This window comes from Oncorhynchus gorbuscha, unplaced genomic scaffold (assembly GCF_021184085.1).
Source record: "Oncorhynchus gorbuscha isolate QuinsamMale2020 ecotype Even-year unplaced genomic scaffold, OgorEven_v1.0 Un_scaffold_7026, whole genome shotgun sequence".
Lineage (NCBI taxonomy): Eukaryota > Metazoa > Chordata > Actinopteri > Salmoniformes > Salmonidae > Oncorhynchus > Oncorhynchus gorbuscha.
This window is the reverse complement of record NW_025750500.1, coordinates 3,459-18,941: the sequence shown is the minus strand read 5'-3', so window position 1 is coordinate 18,941 and position 15,483 is coordinate 3,459. Positions and strand designations below refer to the sequence as shown.

Sequence of the window (15,483 nt, the reverse complement as noted above, 5' to 3'; positions counted from 1 at the left end):
GAACACTGAAATACTTTGAGTTTGGTTACTCCAAGGTTCTGGGCAACGGGTTTCCACCCAAAAATTGATTTTGCAGAACGACTTTTTACAGTGTATTTACATGTTTGTCATTTAGCAGACACTATTATCCATAGAGACTTACAGTTAGTGCATTTATCTTCAGATAGCTAACAGTAAAACCAAGATTGGGACACCAGCTTTAGGGAGATGTCTCTCTCCCTGAGGTCAGTCAGGTCCCCTGTTGTTGAAGAACCCTTAATGCTACTCATTTTTAAAAATGATTTTACCTTTATTTAACCAGTCAGTTAAGAACAAATTCTTATTTTCAATGACTGCCTAGGAACAGTGGGTTAACTGCCTGTTCAGGGGCAGAACGACAGATTTGTACCTTGTCAACTCAGGGGTTTGAACTTGCAACCTCCAATGCTCTAACCACTAGGCTACCCTGCCGCCCCATCTAAACACACCATTAACTATACCTAATCATATGAATAATAGTATCATTATTATTTATAACGTGAAATAATAACTGTTCTGTAAAGATTATCTTATATTCTGCCACTTTTAAACCTCATATTGATGTGATTACCGACAGACACTGACATTGTGCTGGGGATAATGAAAATGAGGTTGAAAAGGGTGGAATTGCCCTTTAACATGATTAATGTGTCTGTATCAATTGTGAATAAATGTGGGATTCGTTCCTATCAATGGAACCGAGTAGAGTATGTTACAGTAGATTATAATATGACACATTAAAGCTTCCTAACTAAAACACTATATACCATCTATTAACTAACTAAACATGAGCTATAAACTAACATAGTTTTGCACAGGGGTGTCAAGAGAGTCTCTCCCATCCTCTCCTCCCCTCTTCTGTCTGGGCCAGGAATTCCAACGACGTGGCAGAGATTCACATTTCTCTTCATTTCAAGAACTTTCTGTGGCCGCAGGGGCAGGAAAATCACCGCTTCTAACTTCCATCTGTCCTGCTTCCATTGGTCCATACTCGGTGCGTCTGGTGCTCTGATTGGGTGTCATCCCATCGATCACTCCTCTGCTGTTTCTCATTGCTCGAACCCGGTTTGAAAGGGCGGGGTAACGGTATGTTGACAGAATATTCCTACTGCGCAGGGCGAATCATCTTCGTTACTAAAGAGAGAGAGAGGGAGACATATTATATACTGTAGTCTACAGTAGCCAAATTAAACCCGGAAAGTCTCACCACCAAGGCCATGGAGTCGAGTTGGATCGCCGTGGTTTGTGTGCTCCTACTCGGTTTGATGCAGAGCAGCCTCAGGCGAGCAGCGGTCATCCCTCCAGGTAAACCCGCTCTAGGAGCCTCTTTCCGTCCAACACAGCCCACTCACACCGCTAGCTGGAACTCCGTTAGCTAAATGTAGCGATCCAGTAATGTTGACTTTATCCTGATAGTGACGGTGGTGAATCGGGTCAGCAAGTAGCGGGACCATGTATCAGACCCTGCATGTATAACTCTAACCAGCCGGGTAGGCAGGGACCCCGGGTTAGGGCCAGCCGGGTAGGCAGGGACCGGGAGTTAGAGGGCCAGCCGGGTAGGCAGGGACTGGGGTTAGAGGCCAGCCGGGTAGGCAGGGACCGAGGTTGAGGGCCAGCCGGGTAGGCAGGGACCGTGGGTTAGGAGGGCCAGCCGGGTAGGCAGGGACCGGGGTTAGGAGGGCCCGGGGTTAGGAGGGCCAGCCGGGTAGGCAGGGACCGGGGTTAGGGGAGGGCCCGGGGTTAGGAGGCCAGCCGGGTAGGCAGGGACCGGGGTTAGGAGGGCCCAGCGTGTAGGCAGGGACCGGGTTAGGAGGGCCAGCCGGGTAGGCAGGACTGGGGTTAGGAGGGCCCGGGAGGAGGGCCAGCCGGGTAGGCAGGGACCGGGGTTAGGAGGGCCAGCCGGGTAGGCAGGGACCCCGGGGTTAGGAGGGCCAGCCGGGTAGGCAGGGACCGGGGTTAGGAGGGCCCGGGGTTAGGAGGGCCAGCCGGGTAGGCAGGGACCGGGGTTAGGAGGGCCAGCCGGGTAGGCAGGGACCAGGGTTAGGAGGGCCAGCCGGGTAGGCAGGGACCGGGGTTAGGAGGGCCCGGGTTTAGGAGGGCCAGCCGGGTAGGCAGGGACCGGGGTTTGGAAGGCCAGCCGGGTAGGCAGGGACCGGGGTTAGGAGGGCCAGCCGGGTAGGCAGGGACCGGGGTTAGGAGGGCCAGCCGGGTAGGCAGGGACCGGGGTTAGGAGGGCCAGCCGGGTAGGCAGGGACCGGGGTTAGGAGGGCCAGCCGGGTAGGCAGGGACCGGGTTAGGGAGGGCCAGCCGGGTAGGCAGGGACCGGGGTTAGGAGGGCCAGCTATGTAGTGGCGGCAGATAGCGGGGCAACTTCAGGGTAATTTCGTGGTGGTAGGAATAGGGGTCGCTAGTTGTTATTATGGGTATTATGGTAAGGGTCAAACTGGTCTCAGAGCAAAATGTACTGCCAATGTAAAAGCTGTTGGACAACAATTTTTTTTTAATAGTATTTTTACGAATTGCAATTGGTACAATATGAAACGAATTTGCAATACGTATAATATATGATTGATTTCAATGTGTTGTGGCTAATGTTAGCGAGGTGGCTAGGCCCTAGGTTAAGGGTTAGGTTAAACAGTTAAGATTAGAGGAAGGGTTAGCTAACATGCTAAGTAGCTAAGATGAGATGAAAACACGCAACCTTTGGGGTTGCTAGATGTTAGAGTTATTCTCCACACCAACATTTACATTTACATTTAAGTCATTTAGCAGACGCTCTTATCCAGAGCGACTTACAAATTGGTGCATTCACCTTATGACATCGAGTGGAACAGTCACTTTACAATAGTGCATCTAAATCTTAAAGGGGGGGGTGAGAGGGATTACTTATCCTATCCTAGGTATTCCTTAAAGAGGTGGGGTTTCAGGTGTCTCCGGAAGGTGGTGATTGACTCCGCTGTCCTGGCGTCGTGAGGGAGTTTGTTCCACCATTGGGGGGCCAGAGCAGCGAACAGTTTTGACTGGGCTGAGCGGGAACTGTACTTCCTCAGTGGTAGGGAGGCGAGGAGGCCAACCACCCTCCTTTGGGATTGCAGTAACCTACTGTCTTATTGGACCTAATATATCATACTAAATGTAACCTACTGTCTTATTGGACCTAATATATCATACTAAATGTAACCTACTGTCTTATTGGACCTAATATATCATACTAAATGTAACCTACTGTCTTATTGACCTAATATATCATACTAAATGTAACCTACTGTCTTATTGGACGTAATATATCATACTAAATGTAACCTACTGTCTTATTGGACGTAATATATCATACTAAATGTAACCTACTGTCTTATTGGGCGTAATATATCATACTAAATGTAACCTACTGTCTTATTGGACCTAATATATCATACTAAATGTAACCTACTGTCTTATTGGACCTAATATATCATACTAAATGTAACCTACTGTCTTATTGGACCTAATATATCATACTAAATGTAACCTACTGTCTTATTGGACCTAATATATCATACTAAATGTAACCTACTGTCTTATTGGACGTAATATATCATACTAAATGTAACCTACTGTCTTATTGGACGTAATATATCATACTAAATGTAACCTACTGTCTTATTGGACCTAATATATCATACTAAATGTAACCTACTGTCTTATTGGACGTAATATATCATACTAAATGTAACCTACTGTCTTATTGGACCTAATATATCATACTAAATGTAACCTAACGTAAAGTAATGTCCTAAATTGAGTGGCACTGATGTTAGTAAAATATAATATTGTAACGACTCGGCATAGTCGATAGCGCACCGGACTTCGGGCTAGAAGGTCAAAGGTTCGAGACCTGCTCCCTGCTGGTTCATGACAGCACGTTTTGCTCTGGGAGGAGGCCTCTAGTTACAGAAGTACCGGTATCCCCTGTATACAGCCTCATTATTGTTATTTTATTGTTTAACTTTTTTGTTTGTTTTTAACTTTAGTTTATTTAGTAAATATTTTGTTAACTGTATTTCTTGATCTGCATTGTTGGTTGTGGGCTTGTAACTAAGCATTTCATGGTAAGGTTGTATTCTGTTGTATTCAGCGCAATAATAAGATTTGATGTGTGATGTTTGGTCCAAGGAGGCCTTCAGCAGCTGGATGTGTTGACACAACCAAAGATTGTTACTGGGCCGAGGATAGAGATACACTACCGTTCAAAAGTTTGGGGTCACTTAGAAATGTCCTTGCGACTCCGGGACGCTGCCCTTCTAGGCAGAGTTGCCAAGAAAACGCAATATCTCAGACTGGCCAATAAAAATAAAAGATTAAGATGGGCAAAAGAACACAGACACTGGACCATCCTGGACTCACCTCTTCACGGTTGACGTTGCGGGTACTATTTAATGAAGCTGCCAGTTGAGGACTTGTGAGGCGTCTGTTTCTCAAACTAGACACTCTAATGTACTTATCCACTTGCTCAGTTGTGCATTGGGGCCTCCCACTCCTCTTTCTATTCTGGTTAGAGACAGTTTGTGCTGTTCTGTGAAGGGAGTAGTACACATCGTTGTACAAGATCTTGACTGTCTTGGCAATTTCTCGCATGGCATAGCCTTCATTTCTCAGAACAAGAATAGACTGATGAATTTCGGATGAAAGGTCTTTGTTTCTGGCCATTTTGAGCCTGTAATCGAACCCACAAATGCTGATGCTCCAGATACTCTACTAGTCTAAAGGAGGTCAGTTTTATTGCTTCTTTAATCAGGACAACAGTTTTCAGCTGTGCTAACATAATTGCAAAAGTGTTTTCTAATGATCAATTAGCCTTTTAAAATGATAAACTTGGATTAGTTAACACAATGTGCCATTGGAACACAGGAGTGATGGTTGCTGATAATGGGCCTCTGTATGTCTATGTAGATATTCCATAAAAAATCAGCTGTTTCCAGCAACAACAGTCATTTACAACATTAAACATGAACAATGTCTACTGTATATCTGATCAATTTGATGTTATTTTAATGGACCAAAAAATGTGTTTTTCTTTAAAAAAACAAGGACATTTCTAAGTGACCCCAAACTTGAACAGTAGTGTAGATGGGTGCTAGGAGCTAGAAGCTAGGAGCAGAAGCTAAGAGCTAAATAATAATAATAATAATAATAATAATAGGAGCTAGAAGCTCTTGAAATTAGAAGCTAGGAGCTAGAAGCTAGGCGCTAGAAGCTCTTGAAATTAGAAGCTAGAAGCTAGAAGCTAGGCGCTAGAAGCTAGGCGCTAGAAGCTCTTGAAATTAGAAGCTAGGAGCTAGAAGCTAGGCGCTAGAAGCTCTTGAAATTAGAAGCTAGGAGCTAGAAGCTAGGCGCTAGAAGCTCTTGAAATTAGAAGCTAGAAGCTAGGAGCTAGAAGCTCTTGAAATTAGAAGCTAGAACCAGAAGCTAAAAGCTAGGAGCTAGAATCTCTTGAAATTAGAAGCTAGGCTCTAGAAGCTAGGAGCTAGAAGCTCTTGAAATTAGAAGCTAGGAGCTAGGAGCTAGAAGCTAGGAGCTAGAATCTCTTGAAATTAGAAGCTAGGCTCTAGAAGCTAGGAGCTAGAAGCTCTTGAAATTAGAAGCTAGGAGCTAGAAGCTAGGAGCTCTTGAAATTAGGAGCTAGAAGCTAGGAGCTCTTGAAATTAGAAGCTCGAAGCTAGAAGCTAGGAGCCAGAAGCTCTTGAAAGTAGAAGCTAGGAGCTAGGAGCTCTTTAAATTAGAAGCTAGGAGCTAGGAGCTCTTGAAATTAGAAGCTAGGACGTAGAAGCTAGGAGCTAGGGGCTCTTGAAATTAGAAGCTAGGAGCTCTTGAAATTAGAAGCTTGGAGCTCTTGAAATTAGAAGCTAGTAGCTATGTGCTGTATTATAGTATTGGTGCGGTGTGTTGTTAACATAAACTACTCTTACTAAACTGTCATGATGATACCATGATATTTACACGTAACTAGCTAACATTAGTACACAGCGTTCCAGTTTGAAACGGGGTCTGTTTGATGTAACTGTGTTACTTCGCATGTTACTGAGAGTCAATCATCACGAGGAGACAACTCAGCTGATGTGGAGAGAGAGGTGTTAAAGAACCTTCTGCACCCCCTAACCCCCCCACACACACGCTACTCCATGTCTCTTAGCACATACAGCAGCATATGGGGGCTACGTGTGGAATATCCTCTGACCAGCCGGCTGGAGAGACAAGGGAGGGTTTGTGATTCCCACCTTCCTGCCCTCTCTCCTCTCCCCCTTCTTATCCCCTTTCCTCCTCTTCTCTCCCTTCTTATCCCCTTTCCTCCTCCTCTCTCCTTCACCCCCTCTCTCACCCCTTTCCTCCCCTCTCCTCCTCTTTTCCTCCCTGAGGAAATGCAGGGGAAATCCATTCCCAGATTCCCAGTCCTAGAAAGAGTAAATATATTATGGCTCTGGATGGAAAGAGTCAGTCAGCCTTAGTCAACAGCTGGATCTTCTGTGGAGCCGGGGGTTAGCCTAGTCGTCTGAGGGGGTTAGCCTAGTCGTCTGAGGGGGGTTAGCCTAGTCGTCTGAGGGGGTTAGCCTAGTTGTCTGAGGGGGTTAGCCTAGTCGTCTGAGGGGGTTAGCCTAGTCGTCTGAGGGGTTAGCCTAGTCGTCTGAGGGGGTTAGCCTAGTCTTCTGAGGGGGTTAGCCTAGTCGTCTGAGGGTTAGCCTGGTCGTCTGAGGGGGTTAGCCTAGTCGTCTGAGGGGGTTAGCCTAGTCGTCTGAGGGGTTAGCCTAGTCGTCTGGGGGTTAGCCTAGTCGTCTGGGGGGTTAGCCTAGTCGTCTGGGGCGGGGGTTAGCCTAGTCGTCTGGGTGGGGGGTTAGCCTAGTCGTCTGGGTGGGGGGGTTAGCCTAGTCGTCTGGGTGGGGGAGGTTAGCCTAGTCGTCTGAGGGGGTTAGCCTAGTCGTCTGGGGGGGTAGCCTAGTCGTCTGGGTGGGGGGGGGGTAGCCTAGTCGTCTGGGTGGGGGGGTTAGCCTAGTCGTCTGGGTGGGGGGGTTAGCCTAGTCGTCTGGGGGGGGATAGCCTAGTCGTCTGGGGGGGGAGTTAGCCTAGTCGTCTGAGGGGGTTAGCCTAGTCTTCTGAGGGGGTTAGCCTAGTCGTCTGAGGGGTTAGCCTGGTCGTCTGAGGGGTTAGCCTAGTCGTCTGAGGGGGTTAGCCTAGTCGTCTGAGGGGTTAGCCTAGTCGTCTGGGGGTTAGCCTAGTCGTCTGGGGGGTTAGCCTAGTCGTCTGGGGCGGGGGTTAGCCTAGTCGTCTGGGTGGGGGGTTAGCCTAGTCGTCTGGGTGGGGGGGGGTTAGCCTAGTCGTCTGGGTGGGGGGAGGGGTTAGCCTAGTCGTCTGAGGGGGTTAGCCTAGTCGTCTGGGGGGGGTAGCTAGTCGTCTGGGTGGGGGGGCCAGCCTAGTCGTCTGGGTGGGGGGTTAGCCTAGTCGTCTGGGTGGGGGGGTTAGCCCTAGTCGTCTGGGGGGATAGCCTAGTCGTCTGGGGGAGTTAGCCTAGTCGTCTGAGGGGGGTTAGCCTAGTCGTCTGAGGGGGTTAGCCTAGTCGTCTGGGTGGGTGGAGTTAGCCTAGTCGTCTGAGGGGTTAGCCTAGTCGTCTGGGGGGTTAGCTAGTCGTCTGGGGGGTTAGCCTAGTCGTCTGGGGCGGGGGTTAGCCTAGTCGTCTGGGTGGGGGGGGGTTAGCCTAGTCGTCTGGGTGGGGGGGTTAGCCTAGTCGTCTGGGTGGGGGGAGGGGTTAGCCTAGTCGTCTGAGGGGGTTAGCCTAGTCGTCTGAGGGGGTTAGCCTAGTCGTCTGGGGGGGGGGTAGCCTAGTCGTCTGGGTGGGGGGGTAGCCTAGTCGCCTGGGTGGGGGGGGTTAGCCTAGTCGTCTGGGTGGGGGGTTAGCCTTCGTCTGGGGGATAGCCTAGTCGTCTGGGGGGGGGAGTTAGCCTAGTCGCCTGAGGGGGGTTAGCCTAGTCGTCTGGGTGGGGTGGGGGGTTAGCCTAGTCGTCTGAGGGGGGGGTTAGCCTAGTCGTCTGGGTGGGTGGAGTTAGCCTAGTCGTCTGAGGGGGGGGTTAGCCTAGTCGGTGGGGTGGGGGGGTTAGCCTAGTCGTCTGAGGGATTAGCCTAGTCGTCTGAGGGGGTTAGCCTAGTCGTCTGGGTGGGTGGAGTTAGCCTAGTCGTCTGAGGGGGTTAACCTAGTCGTCTGGGTGGTGGGGGGGGGGGGCGTGTTTTGTTTAGTCCTCGGGGGTTAGTGTCGTCTGGTCAACAGGGGGGTTAGTTTAGTCTTGTCATCGGGGTGGGGGGGGGTTAGTTTTGTTTAGTCCTCGGGGGGTTAGTGTCGCCTGGTCATCGGGGGGGGTTAGTGTCGCTCTGGTCATCGGGGGTTAGTGTCACCTGGTCATCGGGGGTTAGTTTAGTCTTGTCATCGGGGTGGGGGGGTTAGTTTTGTTTAGTCCTCGGGGGGTTAGTGTCGCCTGGTCATCGGGGGGTTAGTGTCGCCTGGTCATCGGGGGTTAGTGTCGTCTGGTCATCGGGGGGTTAGTTTAGTCTTGTCATCGGGTGGGGGGTTAGTTTTGTTTAGTCCTCGGGGGGGTTAGTGTCAGCCTGGTCATCGGGGGGGTTAGTGTCGTCTGGTCATCGGGGGGGTTAGTTTAGTCTAATCCTCTGCACTCACCTGGTTTAAAAATTAACAGTGAACATTACTTGCACAGAAGTTCCAAAAGAATAAAGACATTACAAATGTCATATTATGTCTATATACAGTGTTGTAACATGTACAAATAGTTAAAGTACCAAAGGAAAATAAATGAGCATAAATATGGGTTGTATTTACAATGGTGTTTGTTCTTCACTGGTCCTCTCCTTCTTCACTGGTCCTCTCCTTCTTCACTGGTCCTCTCCTTCCAACAGCCGTTACAACAATGGTGTTTGTTCTTCACTGGTCCTCTCCTTCTTCACTGGTCCTCTCCTTCCAACAGCCGTTACAACAATGGTGTTTGTTCTTCACTGGTCCTCTCCTTCTTCACTGGTCCTCTCCTTCCAACAGCCGTTACAACAATGGTGTTTGTTCTTCACTGGTTGCCCTTTTCTTGTGGCAACAGGTCACAAATCTTGCTGCTGTGATAAAACACTGGTATTTCATCCAGTAGATATGGGAGTTTATCAAGATCAGGTTTGTTTTCTAATTCTTTGTGGATCTGTGTAATCTGAGGGAAATATGTGTCTCTAATATGGTCATACATTGGGCAGGAGGTTAGGATGTGCAGCTCAGTTTCCACCTCATTTTGTGGGCAGTGAGCACATAGCCTGTCTTCTCTTGAGAGCCAGGTCTGCCTATGGCGGCCTTTCTCAATAGCAAGGCTATGCTCACTGAGTCTGTACATAGTCAAAGCTTTTCTAAATTTTGGGTCAGTCACAGTGGTCAGGTATTCTGCCAATGCGTCCTCTCTGTTTAGGGACAAATAGCATTCTATTTTTCTGTTTTTTGTTCAATTCTTTCGAATGTTTCAAGTAATTATCTTACTGTTTTCTCATGATTTGGTTGGGTCTAATTGTGTTGCTTTTCCCTCCCTCTCCCCCTCCCTCTCCCCCTCTCTCTCCCCTCCCTCTCCCTCCCTCCCTCTCCCTCTCCCTCTCCCCCTCCCCTCTCCCTCCCTCTCCCCCTCCCTCTCCCCCCTCTCTCTCCCCCTCTCTCCCCCTCTCTCCCTCTCTCTCTCCCCTCCCTCTCTCCCCCTCTCTCCCCCTCTCTCTCCCCTCCCCCTCTCTCTCTCCCTCTCTCTCCCCCCCTCCCCTCTCCCTCTCCCCCCCTCTCTCCCCTCTCTCTCCCTCTCTCTCTCTCCCTCTCTCTCCCTCTCTCCCCTCTCTCTCCCCCTCTCTCCTCTCTCTCCCTCTCTCTCCCCCTCTCCTCTCTCTCTCTCCCTCTCCCTCTCCTATAGAGAATCTCTTGGTAATAACAGTAGCTACAGAGGACACTGATGGCTTCACCCGCTTTATGAGAACCAGCAAAGAGTTCAACTATACTGTTAAGGTACACACACACACACACACACACACACACACACACACACACACACACACACACACACACACACACACACACACACACACACACACACACACACACACACACACACACACACACACACACACACACACACACCTACACACCAACACACCTACACACACCCCTACACACCTACACACACCATCACACCTAAACACACCTACAAACACACCTACACACCTACACACACCATCACACCTACACACACACCAACACCCCTACACACCATCACACCAACACCCCTACACACCATCACACACCTACACACACCTCCACACCTACACACACCATCACACACCTCCACACCTACACACACCATCACACTCCTAAACACCTACACACACCATCACACACCTAAACACCTACACACACCATCACACACCTAAACACCTACACACACACACACACTCCCACACCTACACAGCCTCCCACACCTAGACACACTCCCATACCTAGACACACTCCCACACCTAGACACACTCCCATACCTAGACACACTCCCATACCTAGACACACTCCCACACCTAGACACACTCCCATACCTAGACACACTCCTACACCTAGACACACTCCCACACCTAGACACACTCCCACACCTAGACACACTCCCACACCTAGACACACTCCCACACCTAGACACACTCCCACACCTAGACACACTCCCACACCTAGACACACTCCCACACCTAGACACACTCCCACACCTAGACACACTCCCACACCTAGACACACTCCCACACCTAGACACACTCCCACACCTTGACACACTCCCACACCTAGACACACTCCCACTCCTAGACACACTCCCACTCCTAGACACACTCCCACTCCTAGACACACTCCCACACCTAGACACACTCCCACACCTAGACACACTCCCACACCTAGACACACACTCCCACACCTAGACACACTCCCATACCTAGACACACTCCCACTCCTAGACACACTCCCACACCTAGACACACTCCCACACCTAGACACACTCCCACACCTAGACACACTCCCACACCTAGACACACTCCCACACCTAGACACACTCCCACACCTAGACACACTCCCACACCTAGACACACTCCCACACCTAGACACACCCCACACCTAGACACACTCCCACTCCTAGACACACTCCCACTCCTAGACACACTCCCACACCTAGACACACTCCCACACCTAGACACACTCCCACACCTAGACACACTCCCACACCTAGACACACTCCCACTCCTAGACACACTCCCACTCCTAGACACACTCCCACTCCTAGACACACTCCCACTCCTAGACACACTCCCACACCTAGACACACTCCCACACCTAGACACACTCCCACACCTAGACACACTCCCACACCTAGACACACTCCCACACCTAGACACACTCCCATACCTAGACACACTCCCATACCTAGACACACTCCCATACCTAGACACACTCCCACACCTAGACACACTCCCACACCTAGACACACTCCCACACCTAGACACACTCCCATACCTAGACACACTCCCACACCTAGACACACTCCCATACCTAGACACACTCCCACTCCTAGACACACTCCCACTCCTAGACACACTCCCACACCTAGACACACTCCCACACCTAGACACACTCCCACACCTAGACACACTCCCACACCTAGACACACTCCCACACCTAGACACACTCCCACTCCTAGACACACTCCCACTCCTAGACACACTCCCACTCCTAGACACACTCCCACTCCTAGACACACTCCCACACCTAGACACACTCCCACACCTAGACACACTCCCACACCTAGACACACTCCCATACCTAGACACACTCCCATACCTAGACACACTCCCATACCTAGACACACTCCCACACCTAGACACACTCCCACACCTAGACACACTCCCACACCTAGACACACTCCCACACCTAGACACACTCCCACACCTAGACACACTCCCACTCCTAGACACACTCCCACACCTAGACACACTCCCACACCTAGACACACTCCCACACCTAGACACACTCCCACACCTAGACACACTCCCACACCTAGACACACTCCCATACCTAGACACACTCCCATACCTAGACACACTCCCATACCTAGACACACTCCCATACCTAGACACACTCCCATACCTAGACACACTCCCATACCTAGACACACTCCCATACCTAGACACACTCCCATACCTAGACACACTCCCACACCTAGACACACTCCCACACCTACACACACACCTACACACACACCTACACACACACCTACACACACACCTACACACACACCTACACACACCTACACACACCTACACACACACCTACACACACACACCTACACACACACACACACACCTACACACACACCTACACACACCTACACACACACACACACACACACACCTACACACACACACACACACACACACCTACACACACACACACACACACACACACACACACCTACACACACACCTACACACACATTCACTGTAAAATATGTGTGTGTGTGATCCGGTGTGTGTAGGTGCTGGGTCTAGGTGAACAGTGGAAGGGAGGAGACGTTGCTCGTACTGTAGGAGGAGGTCAGAAAGTTCGCTGGCTGAAGACAGAACTCCTCAAACACTCTGCCAAGAAGGACATGGTCATTATGTTTGTGGACAGGTGGGTCTACACTAGTCTACACTAGAAGGACATGGTCATTATGTTTGTGGACAGGTGGGTCTACACTAGTCTACACTAGTCTACACTAGAAGGACATGGTCATTATGTTTGTGGACAGGTGGGTCTACACTAGTCTACACTAGTCTACACTAGAAGGACATGGTCATTATTTTTGTGGACAGGTGGGTCTACACTAGTCTACACTAGAAGGACATGGTCATTATGTTTGTGGACAGGTGGGTCTACACTAGTCTACACTAGAAGGACATGGTCATTATTTTTGTGGACAGGTGGGTCTACACTAGTCTACACTAGAAGGACATGGTCATTATGTTTGTGGACAGGTGGGTCTACACTAGTCTACACTAGAAGGACATGGTCATTATGTTTGTGGACAGGTGGGTCTACTGTAACACATGTTGTCTACACTAGCTTGTGTTGTCTACACTAGCACGTCTACACTAGCATGTCTCCACTAGCTTGTGTTGTCTACACTAGCACGTCTACACTAGCACGTCTACACTAGCACGTCTACACTAGCACGTCTACACTAGCTTGTGTTGTCTACACTAGCACGTCTCCACTAGCACGTCTACACTAGCTTGTGTTGTCTACACTAGCACGTCTCCACTAGCACGTCTACACTAGCACGTCTACACTAGTACGTCTCCACTAGCACGTCTACACTAGCTTGTGTTGTCTACACTAGCACGTCTCCACTAGCACGTCTACACTAGCTTGTGTTGTCTACACTAGCACGTCTACACTAGCTTGTGTTATCTACACTAGCATGTCTACACTAGCACGTCTACACTAGCACGTCTCCACTAGCACGTCTACACTAGCACGTCTACACTAGCTTGTGTTGTCTACACTAGCACGTCTACACTAGCTTGTGTTGTCTACACTAGCTTGTGTTGTCTACACTAGCACGTCTACACTAGCACGTCTACACTAGCATGTGTTGTCTACACTAGCACGTCTACACTAGCACGTCTACACTAGCACGTCTCCACTAGCACGTCTCCACTAGCACGTCTACACTAGCACGTCTACACTAGCTTGTGTTGTCTACACTAGCACGTCTACACTAGCACGTCTCCACTAGCTTGTGTTGTCTACACTAGCACGTCTCCACTAGCACGTCTACACTAGCTTGTGTTGTCTACACTAGCACGTCTACACTAGCACGTCTCCACTAGCTTGTGTTGTCTACACTAGCACGTCTACACTAGCACGTCTACACTAGCACGTCTCCACTAGCACGTCTACACTAGCTTGTGTTGTCTACACTAGCACGTCTACACTAGCTTGTGTTGTCTACACTAGCACGTCCACACTAGCTTGTGTTGTCTACACTAGCACGTCCACACTAGCTTGTGTTGTCTACACTAGCACGTCTACACTAGCACGTCTCCACTAGCACGTCTACACTAGCACGTCTACACTAGCTTGTGTTGTCTACACTAGCACGTCTACACTAGCACGTCTACACTAGCTTGTGCTGTCTACACTAGCACGTCTATAGCACGTCTACACTAGCACGTCTACACTAGCTTGTGTTGTCTACACTAGCACGTCTACACTAGCACATCTACACTAGCACGTCTACACTAGCTTGTGTTGTCTACACTAGCACGTCTACACTAGCACGTCTACACTAGCTTGTGTTGTCTACACTAGCACGTCTACACTAGCTTGTGTTGTCTACACTAGCACGTCTACACTAGCACGTCTACACTAGCACGTCTACACTAGCTTGTGTTGTCTACACTAGCACGTCTACACTAGCACGTCTACACTAGCACGTCTACACTAGCACGTCTGGCGTCTGCACTCCTGTCCTCTGTCCTTCCCTCCTCTTCCGGTCCTTCCCTCTCTTCCTTCCTTCCCTCTTTCCTGTCCTTCCCTCTCTTCCTGTCCTTCCCTCTCTTCCTGTCCTTCCTCTTCCTGTCCTGTCCTTTTCCTGTCCTTCCTCCTTCCTGTCCTTCCTCCTCTTCCTGTCTCCTCCTCTTCCTGTCCTTCCCTCCTTCCCTCCTTCCTGTCCTTCCCTTCTTCCTGTCCTTCCCTGTCCCCTGTCCCCTGTCCTTCCCTCCTCTTCCTGTCCTTCCCTCCTCTTCCTGTCCTCTGGCCTTCCCTCCTTCTACTCGCTCCCTTTTGAAACGATTCTTTGTTCTACCGACACACACACTCCTGAGACCTCTTCTATCTCTCTCTCTGTGTGTTTTTGTGGGGAGGGGGGGCTGTTTGTGGTTGGGTGTTGCCCCACCCTCTCTGCTTGATCTAATATGAGGTGGGCTGGTGGGCCCTGGAATGACGATGGGGATGATGAAGGCTCCCTCCTCTTCCTCTGTAGTTATGATGTAATCCTAGCCAGTGGTCCAGAAGAGTTGCTGTGGAAGTTTTCCAGACTGGGTCATCGGCTGGTGTTCTCTGCCGAGGGCTTCTGTTGGCCTGACCAGAAACTAGCCCCCAAATACCCCCCTGTCCACACCGGGAAGAGATACCTCAACTCTGGAGGTAAAACACACATACACACACACACACACTACTACACACCAGGAAGAGATACCTCAACTCTGGAGGTAAAACACACACACATACACACACGCAGAATTACATTGCTACACACTGGGAAGAGATACCTCAACTCTGGAGGTAAAAGCCTCACACACAGACACAATTATACTACTATACACACCCTTTAAATGTTTTATTTATTTAAATTA

General features: G+C 49.7%; 1 protein-coding gene across 1 annotated transcript; it reads left to right on the top strand.

Moving 5' to 3' along the window:
* Positions 1 to 1,235: 1,235 nt before the first annotated feature.
* On the top strand, positions 1,236 to 15,274 carry LOC124029621 (multifunctional procollagen lysine hydroxylase and glycosyltransferase LH3-like; the record flags this gene model as incomplete). The annotated part of the gene is made up of 4 exons (XM_046341271.1): positions 1,236 to 1,323; positions 9,975 to 10,066; positions 12,618 to 12,754; positions 15,111 to 15,274. Coding segments are annotated over exons 1-4 (481 nt in total), but the record flags the coding sequence as incomplete, so codon positions are not given.
* Between the last annotated feature and the right edge of the window lie 209 nt (positions 15,275 to 15,483).